Source organism: Mus caroli, chromosome 10 (genome assembly GCF_900094665.2).
Source record: "Mus caroli chromosome 10, CAROLI_EIJ_v1.1, whole genome shotgun sequence".
In the NCBI taxonomy this organism is placed as follows: Eukaryota; Metazoa; Chordata; class Mammalia; order Rodentia; family Muridae; genus Mus; species Mus caroli.
In genome coordinates, this window is record NC_034579.1 from 1,244,293 (window position 1) to 1,267,400 (window position 23,108).

The 23,108-nt window shown below is 42.9% G+C and overlaps 1 protein-coding gene across 1 annotated transcript in view; it reads left to right on the top strand.

The window, feature by feature from the left end:
• Nucleotides 1-23,108, top strand: part of Ccdc170 (coiled-coil domain containing 170) — a 79,156-nt gene that overhangs the window by 15,619 nt on the left and 40,429 nt on the right. The window contains exons 2-5 of the mRNA XM_029482616.1: nucleotides 11,718-11,846; nucleotides 13,106-13,362; nucleotides 17,920-18,064; nucleotides 21,953-22,138. Of these exons, the coding sequence (XP_029338476.1) occupies nucleotides 11,718-11,846; nucleotides 13,106-13,362; nucleotides 17,920-18,064; nucleotides 21,953-22,138 (717 nt within the window). The remainder of the gene's footprint in view (nucleotides 1-11,717; nucleotides 11,847-13,105; nucleotides 13,363-17,919; nucleotides 18,065-21,952; nucleotides 22,139-23,108) is intronic.

Sequence of the window (23,108 nt, forward strand, 5' to 3'; positions counted from 1 at the left end):
CTATCATATCATCTGCAAATAGTGATATTTTGACTTCTTCCTTTCCAATTTGTATCCCCTTGATCTCCTTTTGGTGTCAAATTGCTCTGGCTAGGACTTCAAGTACTATATTGAATAAGTAGGGAGAAAGTGGGCAGCCTTGTCTAGTCCCTGATTTTAGTGGGATTGCTTCCAGCTTCTCTCTATTTACTTTGATGTTGGCTATTGGTTTGCTGTATATTGCTTTTATTATATTTAGGTATGGGCCTTGAATTCCTGATCTTTCCATGACTTTTATCATGAAGGGGTGCTGGGTTTTGTTAAATGCTTTCTCAGTATCTAATGAGATGATCATGTGGTTTTTGTCTTTGAGTTTGTTTATATAGTGGATTACTTTGATGGATTTCCGTGTATTAAACCATCCCTGCATCTCTGGGATGAAGCCTACTTGTTCATGATGGATGATTGTTTTGATGTGTTCTTGGATTCGGTTTGCGAGGATTTTATTGAGTATTTTTGCATCGATATTCATAAGGGAAATTGGTCTGAAGGTCTCTTTCTTTGTTGGATCTTTGTTCAGTCAGCTTTCTTATAAACCTCTGAACTACAACCCCACAGTGGGTTGGGCCTTCCCACATCAACCAACAATGATTACAGCTCCCCACAGACTTGGAAATAGGCTAATGGAATCTGGGTGCTCCCTCTCTTCAGATGGTTCTAGGTTATACCAAGTTGACAGTTAAAACTAAGGAGGATAGCTTCGTCTACCTGCTTTGAATCCACAGCTGCCTCTCCTCTCTCTTCCCTGTAGAGAGAAGGATGTGGGTCCTGGGTAGAGTCAGGTGAAGTCTAGTGGAAGGTGGACCTACCTTTCAGCAACATGTACTTCCTCCCTAAAGTGAAACATATGCCTCTGCCCTAGAGAGTGTGCTCAGGACACTTGTCACTCACTGGCTACATAATGACAGTTGCTAAGTACAGTCCTGGAGGGAGCTTGACATCTATCTGTCTTCAATTTGACTCATTCTGGAATAAACTATAAAAATCACTAAACATTTTATTGTGAATCTTCTCCCTTACCATGTATTATTTAAATATTATTTAAATTTTTATTACATATTTGTCTCTGTGTGCATGTGTGTGTATGCCAACCCCACATTTGGGGGTTGGTTCTCTCCCGAACTGTGTGGGATCCTGGGATTGAACTCAGATGGTCAGTCACCACTGTCCACAAGTACAATTATAGAATGCCAATGATCCCAGATATGCATGAATTCTTTTTTTTTTTTTTTTTTTTTTGGTTTTTCAAGACATGGTTTCTCTGTGTAGTCTTGGCTGTCCTGGAACTCACTCTGTAGACCAGGCTGGCCTTGAACTCAGAAATTCGCCTGCCTCTGCCTCCCAAGTGCTGGGATTAAAGGCATGCACCACCACGCCCGGCCTGCATGAATTCTTATAGGAAGGTTTAAAATTATTTGGCTATCCGCTTACATGTTCCTAATGTTCCCTCTTTCTCCTGAGTTTCCGATGGTTTCCAGGGCCTTTGTTGCCATCAAGAGCTGCTGTGTCTGGGAAGCAGTAGATTTCTCCCAACAGAAGAATCATTGCTGGAAAACACAAAGCAACCATGTTGTAAGGTGGTTTCTTTGGGCTGTGCTAAGGGCTTATTTGGAAGAGAAAACTGGGGTTTAGTTCAACACATGTTATTTAGGAAGTTTTTTTTTCCCCCTTGTCTGGTTTTCCCTTTGTTCATTGGAGACTTTTTGTGGTTAGAAAAAAAAAGCACTGAATTACCATTTTGAGTCTCTAGGACACTCATATGTTGGCTATCACATTATTTATGTTTCATCTCTTAGCTGTGAGTCTCCTGCCTCAGAAGCAGACCCAAACTGTCCCTGTTCCACAAATGCATTCCACAAACTCCATTGCCCTCCCTCTGCCTTGTCTTTGTGCACTCTAAGGTGCAAGATCTTGCAAAGAAGCCGGGGTGGGGAGATGTGGGTGTGTATGGGTGCTGTGGGTACCTCACATCTGGAATCCTAGCCCTTGGGAGGGGGAGGAGAAGAAGAAGAGAGGAAGAGGTTATGGAGTTCAAGTCATTTTCTGCTACACAGTGGGCTTGAAACGGGGCTACCTGAGTTTTGGAATTCTCAAGAGAACCCCAAAAGCCAAGAAGACAAAGCAAAACCCAACCCAACCCGCAGACTAAGAAGCTGGACACCATGCACTACATAAGTGCTGGTTCTGTAAAGATAAACACCCAAGTTTGGACCCCACACCCATGTTAAAAATAGCCAGGTACCAAGGTTTGTGTCTGTAATCCCAGGACTGGTAGAACTCTACAGGTTCCAGACAGCCTACCCAAACTGATTTTTCTTTCTGGTTTAAGGAGAGACCTGTCCCCAAAACAATAGTCAAGATTGATTAAGGAAGACACATGACACAGACCACAGGTCTCTATGAGTGCACACACACACACACACACACACACACACACACACACACACACAGAGGAAAAACAAAACCTAAAATCCCAAACAAAACATGCAACTTCTGCACTTGTGGCGCCTCTGGAGACTGGCACATGATAACTGAGAACCTAGTAACTTAAACTCCTAAGCATGCTTTCGCCTGTCTCTTCCTTAAGACATTTAGTATAAAAGTTCATCCCTTTAAAAACAGTTAAGTCTACTTGAAACAGGTCGATAAGAGTATAAATTGTGTACGTCACTGGGCATTGTGCCGAGTTTTGGTAGACAAAGAGATAAAAGTTATTTATTGTCCTTTATGGCTCTTGGATATTACCAAAGTTGCAACTGCTCCCTTTGAAAATCATTTCTATTCTTGGCCATTTTCCTTCATTCTGTAGCAGTAATTAATAATTAAAAAGTAAGTATTTTTTTTCTAGTGGGTGTCTTTCAGACCGTTAGAAATACTTTGCACATTCGTACCTAAAGAAAAGCTATTATCTTGTGTAGCATGTACTTTTAAAACTAAATGGGCTGGAGAGATAGCTCAGCTGGTTGCCCTTCTAGAGATGCTGGGTTGAATTTCCATCACCCTCATGGCAGCTCACAACCCATTTGTAACTTCAGTTCCAAGGGATCCTATGCTCTCTTTTTGCCTCCAGGGGCAGAACATGGTACATAGACATACACTCAGGCAAAACACCCATGTACATAAAATAAGAAATAAATAAATCTTGAACAGGTACGAAACTGTTAGCTTTGTTCTCTAGTTCACTTTAAAACAGTATGCTTTTGAGATCTCCATTTTTTTTTTTTGCCTTGTAGATTTTGTTTGATTTTTTTTTATTTTATTTTTGAGATTTTAATATTAGGGTTTTACTGCTGTGAACAGACACTATGATCAGGGCAAGTATTGTAAAGGATAACATTTAATTGGGGCTGGTTTATAGGTTCAGAGGTTCAGTCCACTATCGTCAAAGCAGGAGCCTGGCAGCATCCAGGCAGGCAGGCACGGTGCAGGAGGAGCTGAGAGTTCTACATCTTCATCTGAAGACTGCTAGCAGAATACTGGCTTCAAGGCAGCTAGGATGAGGGTCTTATATCCCATCCCCACAGTGACACACCTGCTCCAACAGGGCCACACCTACACCAGCAGGGCCACACCTAATATTGTCACTCCCTGGGCCAAGCATATGCAAACCATCACAAATACAATTATAACATGTTTTAGGGCTGACCATTTGGCTTTGTACAACAAACTGGTGTGCTCTTTTCTGGGGAAGAACACCTCTCTTGCTCTCAGCTTTCCTCAGTTGCCTACAGTTCTTTGTAGAATGGAGGCCTCATGGCATCTTCCCCAAGCAGTCAGCATATTTGCTGGTGTCATTCAGCTCACGTTTTGGCGCCATGTTGGTGAGACTTTAGGGGTGTGGCTTCTGATGTTACTAGAAGCTGCAGTCTCACAGCAATTTCCCTGGTTCCTCAGGTTCTTAACACTTTTCCCATCCGGATCCTCTTCTGCAATGTTCCCTGAGCCTTAGCTGAGGGAGTCCATTGGGACGGGGCTCTAGAGCTCTGCATTTTGATGGATTGTGATTTTGTGTAGTGGGTTCTCTCTGTTGCAACAACACATTTCCTCAGTGAGGTGAAGACTACACTGAGCTGTGGGTTAGGAACAAATGTCTGTAGGTTGTCACTAGGGTCACTTTGGTTCTTCCAACTGCTTTCTGGATTCTCATCTTATGGGTGTACAACAGTCTGCTGTCGTGTTGTAATAAATGTTATAGACCATAAACCTTGTGTGAAACTAGAAGGGCTAGGCAGCAGGGAGAACACACTTGACTGCCATATTGTATAAGTTCATTCATAAAGTACACTTTGAATTCACTTTTTAATTATACATACAGATAGGCAACCCTGGCTGTAGGCCTGTAGTTTGTCTTCTCTCCCCTCCCCCCACCTCTCCATCCTCCTTCCAACCTCTGCCCATCTCACTACTATTTGCTTTGTGAAGATCTGCCAATATAATTTTCTTTGTGGACCTCACTTTGTTCAGTTTCAAGTGGTGTTTTAAGGACAGCCCTCACTCACAGGGTCATTGTGGAGAGTGAATGGAGATAGTTCCTGGATCGTGGATACAGTGGTGTCTTATTATCAAGCACTACAGGAGTTATTTTAAAAGCACATACCCAAAGGGGTTGGCACGTCTGTCTCTGTGACCATGGATGCTGCTTACAGCATAATGTCTTTAGCAGAGCAATCATATGAGAGCTGTTCTAGAAGAGTTTCTTTTTCTTTTTCCTTTTTTTTCTTAAGATTTATTATTATAAATAGGTACACTCTTTTTTTTTTTTAAAGATTATTTTCTTTATTGACATTTCAGATGTTATCCCCTTTCCTAGTTTCCCCTCCAAAAATCCCCTATCCTCTCCCCCTCCCCCTGCTCCCCAACCCACCCATTGCCATTCCTGGTCCTGGCATTCCCCTACACTGGGGCATAGAGCCTTCACAGGACCAAGTGCCTCTCCTCCCACTGATGACCGATTAGGCCATCCTCTGCTACATTTGCAGCTAGAACCACAAGTTCCACCATGTGTTTTATTTGATTGGTGGTTTAGTTCCGAGGAGCTCTGGGGAATTGTGAGATGCCTTTAAACATTGATGTTTCTAACGACAATGACACTATATCATATATTTTAATATGCCTTCAAATGTTTTCACTATTAAATGATAAATGTTTGAGGAGACATATATTTAACCTGCTTTGAACATCGCACAGCATATACATGTATTGAAATATCACATAGCCAGGTGTGGTGGCACACGCCTTTAATTCCAGCACTCGGGAGGCAGAGGCAGGTGGATTTCTGAGTTCGAGGCCAGCCTGGTCTACCAAGTGAGTTCCAGGACAGCCAGGGCTATAAAGAGAAACCCTGTCTTGAAAAAACAAAACAAAACAAACAAACAAACAAAAACAACAAAAAAAGAAATATCATATGGTATTCCATGAAGATGTGCAGTTGCTATCTTTTTATGAATTAGTTAAAATAAATTTAAATAAAAACCAAAAGTAATGAAAGAAAGAAAGAAAGAGAGAAAGAAAGGAAGGAAGAAAGACACTGTTGCTGTCTTCAGACAAACCAGAGGAGGGCATCAGATCTCATTATGGGTGGTTGTGAGCCACCATGTGGTTGCTGGGATTTGAACTCAGGACCTTCAGAAGAGTAGTCAGTACTCTTACCTGCTGACCCATCTCACCAGCCCTCTTTTTGTTTTTTTAAGATTTATTTATTATATATATATGACTATACTGTCCCTGTTTTCAGACACAGCAGACTCTTCAGACACAGCAGACGAGGGCATCAGATCTCATTACGGATGGTTGTGAGCCACCATGTGGTTGCTGGGATTTGATCTCAGGACCTCTGGAAGAGCAGTTGATGCACTTAACCACTGAGCCATCTCTCCAGCCCCTCTAGAAGAGTTTCAGTGGGTACATTGAATTAGAATTTATGTGAACTACAATGAAGTATTTCAAGAGAAGGTAATGTAAAATGGGCTGGTCCCTGGCTTCATGCAGAAATATCTTCTGAAGTTTGCCTCTATCTGCTAAGGTGCAGACACTCAGACTGCCTTTTTTAAGTCCTACATCCATAGGGCTGTCCCCTTAGGTATAAATGAGCCTGAGAGACCAAGTGCAAGCAGAGGGGAAAAGCAGGAGGCTCAGAAGAGCCCTGACATCAAACTTTAACTAGACCAGCTAGACCAACTTGTAGCCAATGGGCCACCCATCTCAGGACAGTTATAATTGTGGCCAGTACATTTCAGATCAATGCCATATTATAGCATCAAACAGATAGATGTCTGTGGACTAGAGGCATGATCAAGCAGGAAGGTTTGTTCTTCAAGACAATCCATGTGCTGTGACTTCAGGAAGAACCTTCCTGATGAGGGGATGATGGGCTGCAGGAGGGAGTGTCTAAGAGCAGCACTGGAAACGTGTGTGTGTGTGTGTGTGTGTGTGTGTGTGTGCGGGAGAGAGAGAGAGAGAGAGAGAGAGAGAGAGAGAGAGAGACAGACAGAGAGAGACAGAGAGAGAGAGAGAGAGACAGACAGACAGACAGACAGAGAGAAAGAGACAGAGGCAGAAACAGAGATGACAGAGACAGACAGACAGATAAATACACAGAGAAAGATACACAGAGAGACAGGGGCACAGAGAGAGGTGGGACAGGAAGAAAGAAATGTGAGAGCAAGGGAGGGAGGAAGAGAGTGAGAGTGAGAGTGAGGGAGGGAGACACAGAGAGGGAGGGGCAATTCCATAATGGAATCACCTGTGGTAATTCAGTTGCATATTTCAGTATGGTGTCATGCAGGAGCACAGGAGATCATTGCCGGTCTCTGAGAGGAGAATGGAATGGGCTTTAGGGCTTTTGTGTGTCCCAAACTGGGAGTGATTTTCTTCTCTCTTTTTCTTTCTATTTTTTGTCCATTGGACACTAAGAGAGCCAGGCACTGGCGTAGCAAGACTGGCCCCAGACACGGCCCACAAGTCAGATAATTGGGCACATTGTGTACTAAATGATGAGTGAACTTATCTTTGCTTTATGGTACTGAACTTCAAAATCCTCATCTTTTTGGAAAGATTATGTGGCACCTTCAAAGCAATTCCATTCATTATCATAATAGTATCAGTAGCAGAATCAAATCTTATGTAGTTGGCTCTCTAAAACTAATATAAAATTGCTTCATGGCCTATCTGGGTGGTACCTAATGGCTTCAATTGTCCTCATGGGAGGACAAATGGATAGGCCCTAATTTTGCCACTGTGGATAGTTTAAAAGAAATAAAGTAGCCAGGCGGTGGACCTTTAATCCCAGCACTTGGGAGGCAGAGGCAGGCGCATTTCTGAGTTCGAGGCCAGCCTGGTCTACAAAATGAGTTCCAGGACAGCCAGGGCTACACAGAGAAACCCTGTCTTGAAAAACCAAAAGAAAGAAAGAAAGAAAGAAAGAAAGAAAGAAAGAAAGAAAGAAAAAAAGAAAGGAAGAAAGAAAAGCTTGTTCAGTACTTACGGGGAAAGTTGAGGGACTAAGGGGGCAGGGCTCCGGGACGGGGTCGATGAGGAGAAGCCTCCTGAATGTCAGCTGTCACCTTTTTCCAGTCTGTGCTGTCACAGTTATTAGTTATTGTGGTCTCTGAAGAAAGACTGCACAGCAGGGCTGGTGAATTTTAGCTATGTTTGTCCCTTAAAGAAATACTTAACAGAGAGGATGGGGGACACCAGGGAAACAAGGCCCTCTAAATCCACAGGAGCAAAGCTCATGTGAACTCATGGAGACGGAGGCAGAACGCACGGAGCACACACAGGCCATCTGGACATGCAGCGTGGCTTCCAGTCTGGTGTTTTTACGGATTCCTGAGTGTGTGGACAAGCAGGTCTCTGTGCCTCTTTCTCTCATATCTTGTCAGGCTCCGATGTGTTAGCTTTGTTTTATCTCATTACATTTTATCACTCCTCAGAAGCGTGTTTGTTTTCTAATGAGAGACAGAAGGGGAGTGGATCCAGGGAGGCAGGAAGGAACTGGGAGAAGTGGAGGGGAAGGGATCAGTGTAATCAGGATACATTATGTGAGAAAACAAATGTACGTTCAATAAAAGGAAAAAAACTTGTCAGAGGATATGAAAGGAACACACAGTTCTTGTGAAGGACTGGAAAATATGGGAAATTATAATAAAAAAGAGAGTAAAATCTAGCCTTGTGATGGAAAGAACCACAGTATTTCTTTTTTTTCTTTTTAAAAATTATTTATTTTATATATATGAGTACACTGTAGTTGTCTTCAGACACACCAGAAGAGGGCATCAGATCGTATTACAGACGGTTGTGAGATACCATGTGGTTGCTAGCATTTGAACTCAGGACCTCTAAAAGAGCAGTCAGTGCTCTTAACCGCTGAGCCATCTCTCCAGCCCACAGTGTTTCTTTCCAGCATTTAAACATGTATATTTAATTTTACAGATGATTTAAAACTAAACCATTGTACCCTTGCCCCACGGTCAATCCTGGCGTCCCTCCTGTAGGTCAGGATTATCAAGTGCCTGTGTGCCGTTCCGTTCCCCTGTCTAGACACTGTCTTAGATGCAGTTAAACAGTGACTTTTTCCCTTCTCCTTCTGGGTTATGAATACAAGCATCATTGTGGCTTTCTAATTTCTTGTTCGTGATGTTTCCTAGAGACAGTACAATGCCCCGACCTAGTAAGAGAGCAATCTGTCTCTCACTTCCCGGTTCATAGGGTTCTACAGTTCAGAAAGGTCTTTGTTTAATAATTGTCAGGTGAATAAGTTTGCATTGCTTTGACAACCTCTCCCTCCTTTGTTGTTGTTATAAGCTGCAGGGTGATAATCATCTTCCCACATGTGCACTTGTGGGAAAAGTTGTCAAGGTGTTGTAGTGGGAGAGTTGAGCAGCTGGGTCTGACCATGTTTGTTCTGGGATATTGACACCAAGGCTTTGTCTATGCCGGGCAAGTTTGCCACATGCAGCACATTGTAGTGGTAGCCCCGTTTTAACCAAAATACATTCTTCCCATCCCAGAAGATGTTAATACTTTTGGTACTGATCTTCATTAGATGAGGACCTACTAAGACAAAGGTCTGTTTCTGGACAACCTCACATTACTATTATATTCAGGGGGCACATCGCATTTGTTTTTTTAGAAGGAGGAAAAAAAAACCCAAAATCGCACTTGCTAAATGTCATCTGCTTTGTGACTGAAAGAAATCATAGCCACTGGGGACCTTCTATTTCTAATGCAATTTTTATTCAGTTGGTGGTCCTGTACACTAAGGTTGAAACCTGTCCTGAGGGCACTTCTGCCCTCGAGGCCTCATGGGGGAAGTGCAGCTGTGATGGTGAGGATCACTGAGACCCTTCTGAATCCCCGAGGAAGCTGGCAGGGTGTGATCCTGCCCCAAGAGCTCCCCTTCAGCCTCTCCTGCTCGCTCTTCCCCGAGTGCTTAGCCAGCTTGGCTGTGTGGTGACTGCCAGCACTGGCTGTCACTAAGTGTCCCGGAGCTTTGTTTGGCATCTTGTGCACTGCCACACACAGGTCATGGCAATGCTTGTTGTCCAGTTCTGGGTTATGTGATGACTTTCGGCGGGGTGTGTGTGTGTGTGTGTGTGTGTGTGTGTGTGTGTGTCATGATTATACCAAGCAAGAGTGGTTGGTGGTGGTCCAGTTGTCTCTGGCTGTCATTAGTGGTTTTACTGAGGAGTCCTCTGAGGCCCAGGGGATATTCCATGAAATTCTCCTCTCTGTGACCTCTCTCACATTCCTTTAAAAAAAAAAATAGAGTGGTTTTTCGTGTACATCTTTTGTAAAGAGCATAGGGCATGGAGAATTCACAGAGCTGGGCATAGCTCTATGTCTATTTTAGTTGTTCTTACTGATATGGCAAAATGCTGGACAAAGGCAAGTGATAAAGTTACTAGTACCCACATGGCAGCTCTCAGCTATCTACAACTCCAGCTGTAGGGAATCCAAAAGCCTCTCTGGCCTTCTCAGGAGTCAGGCATACACAGGCATGCATGCTGGCCAAACACCCATACTCATATAAAAACAAACAAACAAACGAACAAAAACAAAAGGGAAGCTGGGATGAGTTGGCCAGGCCAGGCCTTCCTGCAAATGTCTGCCATCCTGTTCCTCCCCTTGTGAATTTACGTCCCTTTTGTGACCTGAGAAAGATTTAGATATTGAGAAAAATGGCAAAATGAATCAGTAGGAAGGAGGGAACCTTTTACAGTTAAGTCATGTGATCTCTTAGTGGAGAAACAAGAGCAACCCATCGGCACTGTATTTGGAAGAACAGTGAAACTTGCTCTGCAGCCCTTAGAAAGAACCTTCTAAACGATCCCTTTCTGACTCTTTTTGTTCTGGGCAGGATTTGATTCAGACGGCATTTGAGTTAAGTAGGAGGAAACTTAAAGATATTATTTTAATTTGTGTGTGTGTGTGTGCTCATGTGTGTGTTCATTGATGGTGAGTGCCCCTGTGCACATGCCATGGTTCTCTTCCAAAGGTCAAAGGTCAACCTGGGATGCCAGTCCTCACCTTCCACCTTGTGTGAGACAGGATCTCTTTGTTGTCCATTGCTGGCCTGTAAGCTTCTGGGACTCTTCTGTCTCTGCTCGTATTCACTGTAGGACTGCTGGGACAGACAGATTTCTGACTTTTATATGGGTCCCAAGGAACTCAAGTCCTCACAATTGCATGGCAAGTGCTTTGTCCACAGAGCCATCTTCCTAGCTAGGCAAAACCTCTAAGCTAGCAAAACTCAATTGCTAGCTCGCTTGCTTGCTTGCTCCTTTTTCTCTTGGTTGTTTTGTTTTGTGCCTTTTGAGATAGGGTCTTATGTAGCCCAGGTTGGCCATGAAATTGCTAGTTGGTCCATGTTGATCTTGAACTCCTGATCCTATTGCTTCCAACTCCCAAGTGCTACTGGGCCTGGCTATCTACCTTCCTTCCTTCCCCCCCTCCTCCCTCCCTCCCTCCCTCCCTCCCTCCCTCCCTCCTTCCCTCCCTTTCTTCTTCCTTCCTTTACTTTCTTCTATGGGAGGTCTAACCCAGGGTATTACTCATGTGCTTTACTACTGAGCCTAGGCAAGCCACCTTATTTTTCTCATATAATATTATGTGTGAGTGTATGTGTATGAGTGTATATGAGTGTGTGAGTTTATGTGTGTGAGTATGTGTGTGTGCATGTGTATGTGTGAGTGTGTGTATATGAGTGTATGAGTATGTGTGAGTATGTGAGTGTGCATGCATGAGTGTGAGTGTATGTGAGTGTATGTCTCTCTGTGTATATGAGTGAGTATATGTGTGTTCAGTGTGTGTTTATATGTGTGAGTATATATGTGTGTGTATGAGTGTGAGTGTATGTGTATGAGTATATGTGTGTATGAGTGTGTGTGCATGTGTGTGTGAGTATGTGTGTGTGTTAGTATGTGAATGTTCAGGTACATGTATGAGTGTGCATGTATGTGTGTGTGCGTGCGTGTGCACCATTTCTTGGACTGTCTCCTGTTTCCCTTTGAACGTTTGAGAGCGAGACTGAAATGATCTGAACACAGCACACATTCTTGGTCGTGCTTTCTGTGCATTTGGATACAAAGGAAACTTCCAGCCGAGATATCTTTGCGCAGCCTCGGATGACAGCCTCTTTAATACTTTTAACGCTTTGTCTTTTGGGGAAACTCTACCAGGGAACTGCCAATCATCGCCCAGAAGTCCCCGTTACCTGGGAACAGCTGAACCACTACCGGAATGTGACTGAAAATGTTCAAAGTGAGCTTGCAGCAATGCTGGTCAAATTTGAATGTGCTCAGTCCGAGGTGAGACGCTGTTCACAGTCACCACTCAGAAGTGCATCTCTGTAGCTTTTTATAGAGGGAAACAGGATGGTGAAGATTAGAAACAGGAAATAAGAATGGCATTTCAATCCATTGACAACATTTATACTTACTCTTTGTATGCTTAGCCCCTCCGACTCTTAGAATCTAGAGAAAGTCTGTACAACCCGGGGAGACCTGAGAACTTTGGGTTAAAGTCACACGGGCCTTGAGGGACGTCTTCCTTTCATGTAGATTGCTTGTCTCCCAGAGCTGGTAAGAAGGATTTCTGAGTCCTTTTTGTGTGGGAGTTCTGATCAGGCAGGCGAATTCCAAGCTCAAGTAGTGTGGTGTAGTTTCTGAGCCCCTCTGGATTCTTTCTGCTCTCAGGGCAGAGGCTGGGAGGGGTCTAGCCTGGTCTGCGAGGTGACTAGCAGTTGGCAAACTGGAAACATGTGCAACTCTGTGTGCATGCACACGCCCAGTTCCAAAGAACCACACATGAGTGAAGACGGCCCCACAGCAGAGACCCACCATTCCCGAATGCAAACACCCTCCAGCATGTTCATGCTACGGAAGCCACAGAAGCCCAGACCTTCCGCTTGCATAATTTCCCTTTGCCACCATATTTCCCCCAGGAATTTGAATATCATTTTTTTTCTTTACCAACTATAATTATAGTCTAGAAGGCCAATGGGGGAGATACCATGATATCCTGAACATCTGGATTTGCTTGAGAAACAGTTGTGGCCATGGAATCACAATCACTGTGGCGTGGAGGGTCCCCAAATCATTGTAAATCAGTACTATATGCAGCAAGGCTGATAGAGTAAATTGGTTCCCATTGTAAAATATTTTATTGCTTTTTGTAATACCCACCAGAAATGTTTCCCCAGTGGCATGAAATCAACTTAAGATGCTGCTCATTTTTATTTTATTTTTTGGTCTGTGTACTCAACATTGAATTCAAATTCTCTCACACATTATATACAATAATTACTCTTTCACGAGGTTATAACCCAGCCTACAGCTGACTTTTGAAAAGGATAAACTAGGATTGTTAGTCAGGAAATTATTCAGGCATAATTTTCAAATTGGTAACGCAGATCCAAACCTAAGAAAGAGAAAATGAAATTGGACGAGGTCAGGAATAAAATGGAGACATTCTAAATTACAGTATTGACTCTTGGTAGGCCCTTGCAACAGCACACACATTGTTAAATCCCTTTGTTCTCGCCCACCCCAACCTCTCTGCACTTTAGCTTCGAGAACTCCGCTCCAAGATGCTTTCTAAAGAAGCTTGCTGTCAGGAGCTGAAGGCGGAAATGGAGAGCTATAAAGAAAGCAGCGCCAGAAAGTCATCTCTCCTCACGTCTCTGAGGGGCAGGATGGAGGAGCTCCAGGAGGAAGCAGCAGCCATTTCGGCTTCTAAAAGCAGAGCAGAGGTCTCTGTTCACGCCATGATGAAGGAGAACCAGGAACTAACGAAGAAAGTTCTAGAACTGGATGAGAGATTACAGTAAGAAATTTGGAAACATTCCCCAGTTTGTTAGTGGCTATCCTAGCTTCAGAGCTCAGCCTACATCTTGAGTGATCTTTGAATGTTTTATATGACTTTCCCTTTAAACTCAAGCTGAGAAAACAATTATAGCCCTCAAATATCTTTGTAGTCTTACAAACTTTGCTCAAGTTCAAGTGTTATTAAGTATTTCAACAAACACAGTGTTGTCTTTTGCAAGTGTAGAACCTTGACGGTGGGTGGTGGCACATGCCTTTAATCCCAGCACTGGGGAGGCAGAGGCAGGCGGATTTCTGAGTTCGAGGCCTGCCTGGTCTACAGAGTGAGTTCCAGGACAGCCAGGGCTACACAGAGAAACCCTGTCTCGAAAAACCAAAACCAACCAACCAACCAAACAAACAAAAAGAACAACAACAAAAAAAGTTTAATTGTGAGCTTTTCCCTAAATAGATGTTTAACTCTAGAGCAACAGAGAAGCCCACAGAAAGAGTGTATTTAGAGGCTAGCTAAAATATTCAAGGAAGCAAGACTACTTTGAACAGTCCTCCTTAGGCTTTCCCGGCATTTTCTATAGAGAACTCGTGGAGATTGTTCTGCCTCCACCTCTTGAGTGTTAGGATTACTCTCATGCTGTTCCATGACCAGTTTTAAATATCACTACTAGTGAAGTAGTTCATATTATTTTTATTTATTCCATCTTAATAAATTAACCAATACCCCCAGCTCCTGTCCTCTTCGACCTATAGAAAACTTCTTGTTTGTTTGCTTGATTTTAAGACAGGCTGTCTGTCTTAGTTAGGGTTTTACTGCTGTGAAAAGACCCCATGACCAAGACCACTCTTTTAAAGGATAACATTTAGTTGGGGCTGGCTTACAGGTTCAGAGGTTCAGTCTGTTATCATCAAGGTGGGAGCGTGGCAGTGTCCAGACGGATGTAAGGCTGGAGGAGCTCAGAGTTCTACATCTTTATCCAAAGGCAGACAGGGAGAGAGTGACTTCCAGGCAGCTAGGAGGAGGGTCTCTCAAAGTCTATCCCCACAGTCATACACTTTCTCCATCAAGAACACACCTACTCCAACAAGGCCACACCTCCTAGTAGTACCGCTCCCTGGGCCGATCCTATTCAAACCACCACACTCTTGCTGTGTAGCCTAGGCTGCTCTTGAGCTTTTATCCTCCCTTTTCTTCCTGAGAGTTTGGATTACCAGGGTTCTTAGATATCTTTGTGAACCTGTCTTTAGTTGTTCTGTAAGATCATCAGTGATGAAGCAGGGCTGGTAGGTCTCCGCAGCATCAGCTACAACTGATCTGGGAGCCACTTTCTTCTCTTGGCTTTCAGAACATTACAGACTAGTTTATCTCCTACTTTTTTCTTTTTTGTGTTTTTTCTTTTCTTCTTGGCTTCCAAGTATTGAGGTGTCTTATTCTTATTTCTGTGTTATTTAATCTCCTGTCTTTTATGTACCATCTAAGTGCTGGTGATGACTCTGTATCATCTTCACATAGAAGCTCAACAGACATTTTAAATCTTATGTGTCCTGAGGTTCCCACCATATCTCTTTGTACTCATTTGATCTGGTGATAATTTCATTCTTCCAGCTGCCAGGTGAAATATCTTGGTATCATCCAAGGTTCTCCTTTTCTTTCATATTCTTCTCCACTAGCAAATGCAACCACAGCTATTTTCAAATAGAACTAAATATTAACCATTTCTCATTTGTTACCCCAATAACACTATCATCTTTAATCTGGATTTGTTGTAGTTAAGTACGTACTATTTCAGGACCCCACTCCTGGTACCAGTTTATTCTTCAAGGTGCTATTAAAGTATAATAGATCACCTGGCTTAGCCAGTATAAATTTATTACTAATAGTTCTGGACACTGGAGAATTCAAGATTAAGGTGCTACTGACTCATTTCCTAGTAGGGATTTTCTTCCAGTTAGAAGATGAACTTCTTATTGTTTTCTCCCATAGTAGAGAGAGAAAGAGACAGCCTCTCTCTTTTTTCTTATTCTTCTTATTCACATTCATGACTTAATAATTACCTCTGGGAAGCCTCAAGCACACACATTATCTTAATGGAGGCTCCTGATTCAACATATGGGGACACAGAAACACCTAGCTCACAAATGATTTTCTTTCTTCAGTCAATGCACATTCCAGCCAGAGTGATCCTGATAATGCACAAACTAGATTGTGTCAGTCCTCAGCTCAGAGTCCCCCAGTGATTCCCTTCCTTCCTTAGGGTAAAGACCTAGTGTATTTACAGCCCCAAAGGCCCATCCTAACCCGCCGGGGTTACTTTTCTCTCCTTCATTCTTGCTGTTCCAGTTCACTGGATTCTTTGCTGATTCTCGAACTGGACAGACATGATCCTACCTCAGGGCCTTTGCAACTGCTCATCCCTTTGTCTTCAAGGCTCTTTCCCAGATAGCATGACTATGTCTGATCTAGGCCCTCACTCAGAAGGATCTGCCCATTGAGCCCTCCCATGAGTGCCATGTCTAAAAACTTACCCCCTTTCTGTTTATCATTTTCCTCCAGTCTTTACATAATAATACTGTATATCTTACATAGATTAATATTTGGATCAGTCTGTCTTTCCAACTAGAACATATGCTTCACAGAGCAAGAATTTTTCTCTCTTGTTTACTTCTGAGGCTTTTATATCCTTGATAGGATCCAATGCATAATTGTGTTCATTAATTGTCCACTAGATAAATGCAAGATACAAATGTCATACACCTATTGTAAAAACACTTTTATAATATAGAGAAAATTAAAAATTTTGAAGAAATTAAAAATTACTCAAAAATCGTTGTTTATAGAAAATCTTAATAATAAGCATTTCTTGAATAGGCTTTTAGACAGTTTTGCTCAAAGAGCACTATGCAATATGCTACGTTTACTAGTACATTGTTGCTGTTTTAAAAAAGTCATTCAGTTTATCACCTTAATGGCCAAAGGTATTCCGTTTCCAAAATAGCTTCATTGGGAGCTGGAGAGATAGATTAACAGTTAGGAGCACTTCCAACTCTTGCAGGGGAGCAGGTTTGGTTCCCAGCACCCAAATGCAAGATCACAATAGTCTCTTTATAACTCCAGTTCCAGGGGATCTAGTACCCTCTCTGGCATCCATGGGCACCAAGCACACACATGGTACACATACATACATGTAGGCAAACACTCATACACGTAAAATATAAATAAGTAAGTAAGTAAATAAATAAATAAATAAATCTTTAAGAGCTTAATTATTTACTCAAACCAGTTCCTGGATGTTTCCTGTAAATACTTTTAGTTTTGTTATAATGTTTACTATAAAGCAATCTGAACAGTGCATTTACAGACATTTATATTTTTATAGTTATGTGATTATTTCCTTAGGGTAGATTCTTGGAACTTTGTTAGGTCAGTTGGGAAGCCAGTAGCGGTGGGCATAGCTTGGGGACCTTTGCAATTGAGCTATGATGTTGAAATCTTGTGGCTAAAGTATGAGGCCACATAGGCAGATCTGTCAGACCCATGGTGTGCATTGTGCTTCTTGTATATGCAGAAACTACAGATAGATTGACACTAGCCATTTATTAATGCACTTTCATAAATGGAAATATGATACGCTTTTGAGTACATGCAATTACATGCTTTGTTAATCATTAAATAGAGTCAAAAATTTCACAGTAAACACTTATCCTGGGAAAAAGAAAGCAATAATCACGATTATTGTCTAGAATACTGAAAAAATGATTCCAAATTACTGAGATGTTCTAATTTGTCTTAAAAGTATGTCTGTGGTTTTTTTGATGATATCTTTATAAACATTCAAAGCATTGGAAATGCACTGTGCTATTTCAACAAGCCTATTGGAGATCGTCTATCTGACAGTTCCTTGACTTGCTCATTTTAACACATTGCTAATATGCTAAAGAGTCTCTCTGTGTGGCTTCTCGTTGCTTTTTGCTTGTGCTTGAAAGTTTTTCTCTCTACAATCTCTTCCTGATCAAGACATTATGTATATATGTATGTATATATGTATGTATGCATATATGCATGTACGTATGCATGTGCATATGTATATGTGTCTGTCACTTATACTAAGCCATGAATTAGGACCTTAGAGATCACCACATAATGTCTAAAATGAAAATGAAGCTTGGCCCTCTAGCATCCGTAGGGTGCCATTGTCCTCCCCTTGGAGGCCCCAGCAGAGGCCTTGGGGCTTGTGGGTTGTGACTACACATGGCAGGTCTGTGTGTCAACTCTGTGCTTGCCTTCATGTCTGCAGATCAGTTACACACATAAGGCTCCTCCTCCTCTCTTGTTCTGAGGTCCACACATCATGAAGACTTTTATCTTCTGCAGAGTGTAGGTGCCCTGAAGTTGCTGACATGCCTCATTTGCTGGCAGGGCTGAGCAGCCAATCATTTGTACTGGGACACGATGATGTATTGAAAGTGAACATTATTCCCCATGGAGAGCTTTAGTCCTGACTTGTTTTGATGACTGAGGTCTGTTTGGTGCTAAATCTTGATTTGTTTGTTACCTGGCTGATAGAAACTGTTCAAAGGAAAATGAGGAGTCTAAGAAACAAGGCTCAGAGCACCTCCGGAGGCACGAGGAATTTCGGGCTCAGCTTCATGATTGCTTGAGTCTAGACAAGAAGCATGAAGAGGCATCGGATGAAGATTTAATTTTAAAGGTATTTGCATGCAGATTAAAGGCACTCTCAACATGGGCTCATCCTGGCATGCGATATGGAAGGAAGTGCTGTGGTTGGGTCTACAGGTGACAGGGGTAGCCTAAAGGTTGTGTGTTACAGTTTCTATTGCTGCACCATGGCTGGGGAGGAAAGGGTTAACTCAGTTTACACTTCCAGATCACAGTCCATCACTGGAGGAAGTCAGGAAAGGAATTCAAGCAGGGCTGCAACTTGGCGAAGCTGATGCAGAGGCCGTGGAGGGATGCTGCTTACTGGCTTGCTTCCTCATGGCTTGCTCAGCTTGCTTTCTTATAGAATCCAGGACCACCAGCCCAGGGATGGTACCACTCACCACTGGCTGGGCTGGGACTGTCCCCTTTGATCATAATTGAGAAAATATCTTAAGAGTTAGATCTCATGGAGGCATTTCCTCAGCTGAGACCCCTTCCTCTCTGATGACTCTAGCTTGTGTCAAGTTGAAACAAACCCAGCCAGTTCAGGTAACATTAATTAATGGTGTAGAGCAGAATAAACCACAACACTTGTATAAGCTTCAATCCTCGGATCTTTTGCTAGCATCATTTGAGATTAATTAGTGTCTAAAAGGGATTATGTGATCTAAAATACATTTAGATATTCAAATACAACTAATTATTGCATGGTATGTTTGTGCATGAATTTTTTCTCTTAGCTAAAAGGCATACACAAAATCAGGCACATAAAACATTAGTGTTTTAGTTTTCATTAATATTTTAAAATGAACATGCATAGCATTAGATTTAATTATGCATTTTCAAATAAAATGTTTTGTTGATTATCCTTCCTTCGGTTTTCCCCCACGTTCCTATCATACCTTGTGTCCTTCAAAGTCAGGATCAGGGGTAGAGGACACACCTGTTGTAGAAATTTTAATTCCCAATCCATGGCATTCTAGCTCCCTTTAACCATTTAGTGCCTGGATAAAAGACACACACAACCTTTACATTTACAATAAGCCTTAATCAGAGCCAGGGCTGGGCAGGTATCTACACTCTCTGTTATTAGAATCTACTTTCCTACTGATAACCCTGAATTATTACTTGCTATGTTTTATCTGGGCTGCTCTTTTTTTTTTTTTTTTTTTTTTTTTTTCCTGTATAGCCCTGGCTGTCCTGGAACTCAGTCTTAGATCAGGCTGGCCTCAAACTCAGAATTCCACTTGCCTCTGCCTCTCAAGTGCTGGGATTAAAGGCATTCATCATCACTGCCCGGCTTCTGGGCTGCTCTTAACTCCAACTGGCCAGCAGCCCTAAGGGCCATGTTTTCATGACTCACCTAACCCATGGCGGCTTCTCCTCCATTCCTTTCTTCTCCACCTGGTCTCTCCTTCTTTCTTTCTCTTCTACACCCCCAACCAGGTAACTCAAAACCCACCTACCTCTAATCCCTCTAGTAAGTAGCTGTAGAAACCTTGTTGGAACAAGGTTTGTGCAACAGAAGCTCGTAAATGTGAAAATTCACTCGTAGGCCTAGACCTTCCTTTCCAGTACAGAATTGAGTATTATGACACAAACCTCAACACACATGGGACGGGCAGTGGAAAGACAAAGGCTATGGGCTGTACTTTCGCTAATGTCCAGGCTGCTGACCTCTTGTAGTATACTTAGTAAGACACTCCCTGCAACTCTGCCCAAAATGTGTCATTTTGGGCATCCTTAGTGAGTCAAAAACTAGACTTAGTTCTTAAACTACTTTTAACCTTTACATTAGAACTCATAAGATCTTAATTCATGGCTGATTGCTATTAAGGGTGGACACTGATGATTCTCATGTGACACTTGGCTTGGTAATAGTGATCCGTCCATTCAGACCCTTTCTGTTCTGCTCATTCATAAACATTCTGGTCCTTGTTTCCTGGCAGATATTCATACAATTTTTTAAAATTAATTAATTAATTACATTTTAAAGGCTTATTTATTATGTATGCAGCCTTCTGTCTGCATGTACACGTGCCTGCCAGAAGAGGGCACCAGATCTCATTACGGATAGTTGTGAGATACCCTGTGGTTGCTGGGATTTGAACTCAGGACCTTTGGAAGTGCAGTCAGTGCTCTTAGCCTCCGAGCCAACTCTCCAGCCCCAATTGATTAATTTTTTATTGATTAAGTTTCTTTACATCCTGATCAGAGCTTCCCCTCTGTCCTCTCCTCCCACTCCACCCCTCTCCCCTCTCCTCCCCACATCCACCCCTCCTCCTGTTCTCCTCAGAAAAGGGGAAGCCTCCCATGGATATCAACCAGCCTGGCATATCACACTGCAGTACAACTAGGCGCATCATCTCCTACTGAAGCTAGACGAGGCAGCCCAGTAGGAGGAAGGGGTCAGAGACAGCCCTTGCTGTTAGGAGTCCTACTTGAAGACTAAGTCTCAGAACTGTTATATATGCACAGGGGGCCTAGGTCAGTCCCATGCAGGCACCCTGGGCAGCAGTTCAGCATCTGTGAGCCCATATAGCCCCAGGTTAGTTGATTCTGTAGGTTTTCTTGTAGTGCCCTTGACCCGTCGGGTTCCTACAATCCTTCCTCCTAAAAGGGAGCCTTGTTTTAAAAAAATTAGTTTTAATTATGTGTATGTGTGTGCACATCTGTGTGGTGGTGTGTGTGCATACCCTTGGAGGCCAGAAGGTGTCAGATTTCCTGGAGCTGCAACTGCCTGATGTGGGTTCCAGGAACCGAACTTGGGTCCTCTGGAAGGGTCTGTACGTATTTGTAACTACCAATCCTCTCTACGAGGTCTACCTACTTGTGCCTCCTGAGTTCTGGGATTTAAGCCATGTGTCACTATACCTAGCCAGGAAGCACTTGCAATCATTTCTTGGCTCTCCATGTATCCATTTCTCCATTATCTAATGAGTGTATAGTACATGCTGGGCACTGCTCTGGGGATGTGGCACTGAATGGCACAAGACTAACTCTACACTGCTGAGAGCTGTCATTGTTATGGTGCTGAAATGGTGCAGAGGTGGGTGATGTCATCCTATCTGGTGAAAGGTTCTGTGAAGAAAATCACCTTGTGAGGTAGGGAGAGGGAGTGACAGATATCAGAGGTGTGGGAGGCTGGTTTAGGCAGGCTGATGAAAGGGGTACTGACCCAGAGCTTACAAGGATGCCGGGAAGTGAACATGAGGATGGGAGAAGTATTCAAGAGTGAGGAACAGAACTGAGCTGTGAAATGTGCAAGGGGTGAGAGATGTTCCACAGGTGGTCAAACCACATAGGCTGACCATGCTACCTGCAGGTTCAAGTCCTGCCACAGCACTGTCATGACTCTGTAGAGTGGGCTTATCTATATGGCCAGTAACCTTTACAAATGCGTTATGTAAACATTTTAAAAAGTGCATCATGGGAAGCAAAAAGTCCCATCCCATGTATGCTAATGCCCACGACAGCCACTTTTAGCCTGCTCCTAGCATGCTTCCAATTACTTAGAAAGATATTCGTAAAAACAACTGTTCTGTTTTCTCTGCAGTAGCCCCCACACCAGCACCTCGCACACAGTAGGTGCTATTGGATGTAGGCTGAGGGCAGCTTGGTCTGAAGCCTTTGACATCCCCTTAGCCTACCATGTCACCGTCATCACGCTGCAGTCAGGGCTCACCCAAGCTTACACCCCTCCCATCATCCTTGCTTCATGGCCTCCTTCGAATAATTTTAATGTGATTGCAGAATTGGCAGATAGTGGCCTTTGGAGGCTGCCTTTGATGATGTGAGCATATCTGTTGTCTTTATTGTTTAGTCAGATTACAACCTCATTAGGCTGTAGACTGTGAGCTGTTTGGAGAAAACGGATGCGATCATCTATTTGGTTTTCCCCCTCATTTTACAACAGTTGACATTTTTTTCTCTTCAGCTTAGAGAGCTGTACAAGGAGCCCACATTCCTGAAAGGACAGCTCGCTACTCTTGAAGAGACTGTAACTGTCCATGAGATGGAGGCAAAGGCTAACAGAGAAACTATCAGGAGGCTGGCAGCTGAAGTCAGCAGGGAGCAGACAAAAGCTGCCTCCTGGGCAGAGGAGAAAGACAAGCTGAATCAGGTACGGCCTGCTGAAGGTTCCTCTGAGCCCTGCACACAGAGCAGAAATGGACGGCAGATGTGCTGAGCCCAGGGTGGGGGCACTGTGTGGGGGATGTGACCCAAGTAAGACATGTGATATTTCATATATGCTTTTTACAGATAATTAAATACATATTTCTTCTGTTGTTGTAGTTTTTTTTTTTTAATCTTTCCGAGATAGGGTATTTCTGTGTAGCCCTGGCTATTCTGAAACTCACTCTGTAGACCAGGCTAGCCTCAAACTCATAGATTTACTTGTCTCTGTCTCCCAAGTATTAGGATTAAAGGTGTGTGTCACCACCACATGGCTAGATATAGATTTCTAATTGCAAAAAAGGAGTACAAAAAAGGAGTACAAAATAAAGGATTTGGAGGCAGGATGGCTTACTTTGATTAGATAATAAGAATGTTTTTCACTTTCAACTCTTAGATTTTGAACATGTAGGTAATAAGTTTAAAAAATACAAAATTCTTATTGTACAAAAGATATCAACTATTCTCTCCCTTCTTCCTTCTCCCTAGCTGTCCACCTCTCCTCTGGGGAAACTTCTTATAATTTCTTTTTTATTTAATTAATTTGTGTGCATGTGCATGTTTGGGTGGTGTGCACATCTGTACATGCGCACGCATCTGCCTATATATGCACAGGTGAGTTAGAGATAGACAATGGCGTTTGCACATGTGTGCCTGTGCACCTGCCTGTATATGCACAGGTGGAGTTAGAGATTGGGTGCTTTTTTCCACTTCTCTCCACCTCAGTTTTTGAGACAGGTTGTCCCACCAATCCAGGAGCTTACTAACTAGCCAAACTGTGTGACCAGAAGGCTTTTAGACTCCTGTTTTCACCTCTGGGATTATGATGATATTTCTCTGTCTCTCTGTCTCTGTTTCTCTGTCTCTCTTGCTCTCCCTGTTCCTGTCTGTCTGTCTCCTTGTCTCTTTCTCTTCCT